Raw genomic sequence first — 7,705 nt, 5'->3', positions numbered from 1 at the left:
CGTCTTTACTTGCGCCACTGCGTCTGGACCCGCTCCTCGTCCGAGTCCCTCTGAGCTCCTCCTCGCTGCTCTGTTTTTACCGGTGTTTGTCTTAGGGCGTGACTAATTGACGGGACTGTTGGACGCACAGCGGCAGCAGGGAGGACAATGCTGGGAGGACAATGCTGGGAACACACACCCACCTAACGCCAAGAAAAAAAAAGAAAAAAAAAGAAAAAAAAAATGGATAAGGCGAAAAGCTCAGCTGTGGTGTGCAGGCTGGTGGTTCATATCTAATAATGAGGTTTAAAGCAGAAGTAAGTGATATATTTGTGTTAATATAAGTCTTAAATAGTTATATCTTCCGACAGCAATCACTTACATAGAGTGTTTGGTCTGAAACACAGGTCTGTCAGTCCCTCTGCTCTGCTCTGAGCCGAAGAGAAAACATTTATCGTATCCTACAGTTTTTATCCAATGAGGAGAGAGAACGGCATGCAGGGCTAGTTCACGGGTCGGAAGTTACGAGTGGCCGTTATAGTGACTTTCACCGGTAAAACAGGTCGGAAAAACACGAGTGGGTTGCCTGAAACGCTACAAAGTCGTAAGATGTGACTTGAAGCTGTAATTTACGATTTCAAAAGCCTGCCTGGAACGCAGCATTAGCGAAAACGACCGGACCACTTACTTCTGCTTTAAAACATCACAGCACCTGAACTAAAGTTGCCTGTCTGAGTCAGAAACACTATAGGGAATGTGACAGAAATAGACTTACCCTTTGGGAAAGTGATTTGATTATGTGTGTGTAACCAAGTTGTTGTTAGGTGTGTGCAGCCATGGTTTTCAGTGACACAATGGGAAGAGCAGGTTCAGCATTTGAGCTCAATGTTTTATTTGGTGGCAAAAGGCAATTTGACAGTTAACCCAGCCACATGAGAGTTTGCTGACTGACCTATCTTGGCACAGTGATGAAGATCAGGGTGTCCTGTGTTGGCCAAAGTGTAAGCCCTTGAGAAATATCCAGTGTCAACAACATCTCAGAAGGAACTGATGAGGTTTTTACAGTCAGTGGGATATTGCTGCTGTTGTTTTTGCCATATTTTTTCCACTGTGGTGGCTACATTGACTAACCTGGACCTGATCCTGTTTCCTCTCTTTTGTTTCGGGTGCTTCCTGATAGATGGAGTACATGATCTGCAGGAAGTGACATCATAGACAACATGCAAAATTTACTTATCTGTGCCTAAACTTAACCAATGGCTTCACTTACTTTTTGTTTTTTCCCCCCTATTTTACACCTGTACATGTCAGTTTTACTAAACTTAACCAGTCGGGAGTTTTCGACGATTTTTGGTGAGGTCACTTCCTGCAGCTCATGTACTCCATCTAGCCACAACCATGGATGTATTATATTATCACAACCCATTGAAACTGGGAGATTCCAAGATGGCCTCTGTCCCTCTCTCACACTCTCACCCAACTCTCACACTACACTACTGACTCTACAGGTTTAGTTGTTTGGGTTGAACTGAGTCAACCTTGAATACATGTTGATTTTCCTTCTTAGTGAAGCTTCTGAACAAATACACATAGGCCTACACAATACAAATATGCACATACACAATGAAAGTGACACACATTCACACACTGCACATTTACACAACCCACCATCTTAACATAGTGTACCAGACATAGATGTGTGCATGCTTGAGTAGCCTGTTGACTTCTGGATACATGTGTGTTTCATAGCACTGGCACAGAGGAGCATGCTTTGAGTGTTGATGTTTTTAATTGAGTTTGGGAGATTGGGAGAGTCATGTCTGCAGCTTGTGTCTTGCCAGGAAAACACCCCCCCTATCACCCTCTGCTGCTTGTAACGTCTCACTGAAGGTCATAAAGATAAGAAATTTGTAACACTCCGGACAAGTTTGGTTAAGAGGTTCAGTTAGTCTATTACTGAGTGAATCAGTGGTCATGCTATAATGTACAGAAGCCCTTTTAAAATCTGTGAGGCAAGTATCATTTTGCCATGATCATTTTGGTCAGGTTTTTTTTTCTTTTCTTTCTTTTCTGTAATAATAATTTTGGCCACAAGAGGCTGTAGTGCACCACAGCATAGAATAAGTACGGTATACATTTCTCCTTGAGCCATAACTCAAGTTACATACAGTATGTGTGTTAGCACATTATGTAATATTTTTCTGTTCCCTTTTGTCTTGGGATGTAATTTAATCGGCAAAGTCTTTCTGCCAAAGACACTCTGGGAAGTCTGCGAGAGTATAAAGAGCGACAAAGTCCATGAAAGGAACAAGCTGTGAGGGAACAAAGATGTGGCTGGATCTCACTCTCTCTCACACACACACACAGGGTTTTCCCCCTGAGACTGGGATGGGATTTCTGTTATTGTTATGGTTAACTTATTCTTTTTTGTTTTTATTTCAGCTTTTTCTGTACAAAGACTTAAAGGCACTACTCCAGCTATCACTATAACAACTGGTGTGGCCTTGTGATTTCCTGGAGGCCTGTTTCCTTTATGTCACAGTTGAATACCAAACAACCTTCAAACTGGTGGGGTTAAAATTTCCTGTCACGTGTGCTGCCTCTCCTGTTATTGGGAGGATTCGCAGTGACTTGGGTTTCATGTATTGTGTTTGAGCTTTTTGGGCCATAATTTATTTATTTATTTATTTTTTATCACATGTGTGCATTTCTCCAAAACAAGCCACACTGTCAGCATTAATTTTGGGGGCAATTTAGTGCTAATTTATTTCCATCCTGTTCATCTCAAACCAGCTCATTGGGATTTAAGTCTGGACTCTGCGTTGTGTTTTTCATCACTTGATGCCACCACCTGCTGAGGTAGTTCTGACACAACCTGAAGTCTGTTCCTACACATTCAAGTTGTTTTCCCACATTAAATATATTTTGTCAATGGAACAGAACTTGTTCTCAGTGGCCATACGTGTATAAATAAAGGTTAGAATGAATAAACTGTTGGAACAGTAGCCATACACAGGGTGCGATTTGTGAAAAAAACAGATGGGGGTGGGCATCTCCAGGTTGAGGACCTTTAATAGCATGTCTACCAACAATCCAGTAACATTGACAGTGACATCAACTCTCGATATGAGGGAAAAAAAAAAAATCAACTCTCGATATGAGAGCAGCACACACATGTCCAGTTGCAGACGTGTGTCAATAGACAGGCGTCTATATGGGACAGACTTCATTTAATTTGGAACAAATCTTATGCTCAGCAAAGATGGGAAATAACATAATCAACTCCTCCTTACTGTTTAAAAGAGTACTAATAGAAAAAAATCTGGAGCAAAGAGTGGAGAGAAAACTGTCTTCCAAGGTGAGTACTTGCGGACAGGTACACAAGTACAGACAAGTACAAATTAAAAATACATTACAAGGTTTTTCTTCAATACATGTCCAGTGAACCTTAAATGGGTTAGGACGGGTACAGTATGTTTTATTATGTATATGCATGGTGCGATTTGCAGGGGGGCACTTTAACTCTTGATCAGTTGTGTATGTAGGCTATTTGTTTGTTATGCTATGTAATCCATTGTTTTTATGGACACTTTTCAAAATCATATATATATATAACAAGTACAAGATCAACGTAAACCCACCCAGTCTACTGTATGTTGAGAATGACTCCCCCCCCCCCCCCCCCCCTTGATTTTCTCCAGCAGGTGGCACCATTGAGAATTACACGGTGGCTGTTGCTGCTTCTGTTTCTTGTACACTCATCACAGCAGGTGGCCAATTATCACAGCCATATTTGATCAAGACAAAAATAGATCAATACATCACCTATTGCCTTTGTCTTTGTGTCCTTTGCAGGCCTATTTAAAGCCTGTAAGCCTGGCGAGAACCTCCAAGAGTGGAGAGAAAACTGTCTTCCAAAGTGAGTACTTGCAGGTTCACAAGTACAAATTAAAAATACATTGCAAGGTTTTTACAAGGTAACATAATTACATTATATTTAGAAAACCATAGGCCAACACTATTGGTAAAGAGTGAAAAACAGACATGGAAATAGGTATAAATAATTATACTTAGAAATATATATTATTGCCATATTGAGAGAAAAAACTCCTCAAAACCTTATGTTGGTTTCATGGCTGAAATGTGTAAAAACATAGTTGCTGCATACACACAATTTGGTGGTGTGATATTATCAGTCTGTATAAAGTAGAAACACCAACCAAGATGGTGGATGCAGTCTCAGCCAAACAGGACACAACTTCTTTAAGAACCATAGTGCAGGAGTAAAAGATGGCAGCGTCCAGTGGCTTTCCATTCTTTTTCTGCCTCAACTACCTGCTGCTGGTGAGAGTGTGCCCCCATGGCCATAATCCATAAATCCATTCATAATCCGTCACCTCTTCCCCTTTGAATTCAGCAGCCCGGCTCTCCTCAGCACCTTGGTCACACTGGGTGATAGTTTGTCTTTGAAGTCCCACAGCCGGGTGTCCATGTGGAGCTGTTCCACCGGCAATTGCTTTGGGGTTTGGAGTGGGCTGTGAATGATCCGACAGACGTCTGGTGGAACCTTGAACTTCTCTCCAAACATCTTGAGCACTTCATGAACTGAGGTCTGTTGCACGGCCCTGTGATGCACAGACACATTCATTCAAGGATGAAGGCTGCCACTTCTCATATTTGAAACTTATAAACTGTTTCTCTCAAGTTATCTTTGGTTTGAGGAAGTAAATAGCACATAAAGGCCTCTTACCTTGGCTGAACTATCAACTTGTGGGGGTGGTAAACTGTCCTATCCACATCTTCCCTGTAGATGTGCTCCAGAATATTAAAGCCTGGCACCCCTTTCCATCGAGGCAAGACAGGCTCTTTACTTTTGTTAAAGGTGGTCTTGGGAAAGATGTGGTTCTCTATGAGGAAAACCCCGGCCTGCAGAGCGTGGGTCCAGGTTAAATGGAGCAACATGTTGGGAAGAAGTTAGAATACAAATAAATACAAGAAAAAACATTTAGGTAAAATGTCATGCTATTCTTGAATAAGCACCAATTATATCGCACATTTGGTTTCTGCTGTTGGAGCACGTTCATCAGAGACATCAGGTTGTTGTGCTGGTAAGGCATTATGATCTCATCAATGTCGTTCAACAGGACGTAGCGTGACCGGCCCATGGATCTGTAAATGCACTCATTAAGAGTGGCTAACTGGCCAAAGTAGTGGATGTCTCCCCCATACTTAGAGAAGAGCCAGCCAGTAGATGGATTCATATGCTTGTCGATGGGCCAGGGAACCATCTCCACGAAGCCCTCCTGGCTGTAGCTCTGCAGCAGGCGGTCGAGGTCTGGGCCACAGCTGGTGTTATAGATCACCACTCTGTCCACACCCAGCAACCTGGAGCAAGGTAAGGTAAAGGTTACATTTATTAATAAAGTTATTAATAAAAAATAAAAGTAAAAATAAATAAATAAATTAGTAATTCTGGGATACAGTTGCTTATTTGATGCTTTTAATATCAAAAGAAACTCTTCCATTGTGTTGTGTGAATTTGCAGTGCACGTGTGATTTGCATATACAAATACATTTGTGTATGTGCCTGTGTTTTCTGTCAATGCTGACGTACAATATAATAAAATGTCATGTCGATGTGCGCTTTGTGATGCCAGAGTTCAAATGCTCATACGACAAAAATCTTAGACTTGTTTGACAGTACCTGTTATAGTACTTTTTTTGAAATGTTGCAAATGTTCTAAAACTTGATCGACATTTTTAGAAATGACAATCACATTTCCTTTCCTTCTGAGAGCTGGGCTGATGCCACTTCACATGTACTTGGGTTTTAAAGTGGAGATGTTTCACTGCCTTTTTTTTTTTTTTAACTACCACTCCTTATGGAATAAATAAGCAAAATGTGTTAAGTAGTGAGTAATGATTCCTTTGTCTCCCTTCACAGTTGCCTGTAAACCTGGATTTACAGGTATCACAAACATTTTAACAGCAATCAACCATGACATCTGATCACACTAACTACAGTTTAATGTGATTAAATCCAAAACACTCCTATAGTGTCCTTGCACAGCTTACAATACTTTTTTTCTAGACGGTTTGAGGTGATGATTCAACTTGTGTTTTGTGGCGTTGATGCTGTGCTGACCTGTACATCTCCAGGGTTTGTGCAAACTGTAGCACATTGTTGTAGTCGTCAAACAGGTTGGAGATGCAGACTGTAAAGTTATACTGCAACTTCTCCTCCTCCTCCTTGTTATTCTTTTTGTTTCTTATCGGGAGCCAGAGCTGCTCGGATTCAGCCGTTCCCTCTGGATGAGTATGAAGGGTAACATGTGTGGCATTACAGTTTTGCGGAATACGACACATGACGTCCGTAGTGACAAACGGAAAACCAAAGTGGTCCGAGTGTTGTGAAACCGTTGCTGGAGTTGTTGTTCTCGATGTGTAGCCTGCACAGCAGAAAAGACAGTGCAGGGGCTGGATGGAGTCTCTCCTAAACATGCTAATGATGCGTATATCAAAACCATTCACTCTCTGGTCCATGTAGGCCGACACCTGGAAGTGCTTGGTGTTGTTGAGGGGGGTGATGGTCTCCTCAGAGACCTGATAGGGGCAACTTTTTGGAGGCCCACTTGGGTTTGGAATTGACGGGGACATCTTGGGTGTCAAAACAGTGATGTACAAGATAGTAGGGGCGGCAACAAGGACTGTGGGGAGGAACCTCCATTTTAATTGTTTTGCCATGTCCATCCAGCCACAGTTGAGAGTCACAACCTGTGGAAGAATTAGGAACCACAGTTAGAGAGATTCAGTATTTGAGGAACAAAGCTAGGCCACATACACGACACATAGGGCGTGGAAGGGGCCTCAAGAGCTCATTTTACCCCTATTGCCCCCCTAGTCATGGCTGTTCTGAGTTGTGGTGATGTTTAGAGATGAGGTTACAGGTTAAGTTACGTTCTGTTGGCAAATACACACTCCACACGCTGCACTATTCTCACAGTCCACTGTAAAGTTTAATTCCTTCATCGCAGAGTCACCACACTGTGTAATTAAATAAAAAACGGATACACGCTCTGTTCTTTGCCAAGACTCACACCTGCCTCAAGCAGAGAGCAGGGTTGTGTCTGAACTCATTCAATCCTCCCTATTTCGGTCCGAAGAATTCAATGACTAGCGAGCTCATGTGTAAAATGAAAAAAGCACCTTTCTGTCTTTTGGTACAAGTGCAATCGAAGATGGTGATAGCTTAGTTAGTGAGCACTGACTGTACACTACTTCATCTACTTCTATGACGCATTGCGTGATATATGAGTCATTCTCACTATACATATAGATTTTGGGTTGGCAGCAAACTTCCTCAGTACTATGTTGCGTTCTCACTATACAAGGGGTGGTGAGTAATTATGAACACAGCCTCAGTTCGTACAGTAGCTGCAAGCCAATAAAAGGTTATCTTTGAAACGTTCATATTGATAAACATGCCAACATAGTCAGATATTATCACCTTCGAGCTGCTATGAAGCTGTATCTTGTTCCTGCATCAGTTTTCTACTCCTGAATTCTGGAAGTAGCCATTCAAGGATGGAGAATTGTTGCAATGAAATGCAAACACTGTCAAAGCAGTAGATGAAGCGGACTTAAAGTGGCTGTAGTGATAGTAATGTGGTGGTGTGATGGTCTGGTTTAGTTTTTTTTAATTTTTTTTATCAGCGCTAGTGATCAA

The 7,705-nt window shown here is 41.8% G+C and overlaps 1 protein-coding gene across 1 annotated transcript; it reads right to left on the bottom strand.

The window, feature by feature from the left end:
* Positions 1 to 3,954: 3,954 nt before the first annotated feature.
* On the bottom strand, positions 3,955 to 6,748 carry LOC146963589 (uncharacterized). The gene is made up of 4 exons (XM_085768243.1): positions 6,125 to 6,748; positions 5,034 to 5,364; positions 4,730 to 4,905; positions 3,955 to 4,604 (listed from the first exon to the last, which is right to left on the bottom strand). Exons 1-4 carry the CDS (start codon positions 6,727 to 6,729, stop codon positions 4,373 to 4,375), a joined length of 1,344 nt encoding a protein of 447 aa, XP_085624369.1. The 5' UTR covers positions 6,730 to 6,748; the 3' UTR covers positions 3,955 to 4,372.
* Between the last annotated feature and the right edge of the window lie 957 nt (positions 6,749 to 7,705).

The sequence above is a fragment of the Trachurus japonicus genome, chromosome 22 (assembly GCF_045865225.1).
Source record: "Trachurus japonicus isolate A0001 chromosome 22, Traja_1.0".
Classification (NCBI taxonomy): Eukaryota; Metazoa; Chordata; class Actinopteri; order Carangiformes; family Carangidae; genus Trachurus; species Trachurus japonicus.
This window is presented reverse-complemented; position numbering and strand designations above follow the sequence as displayed.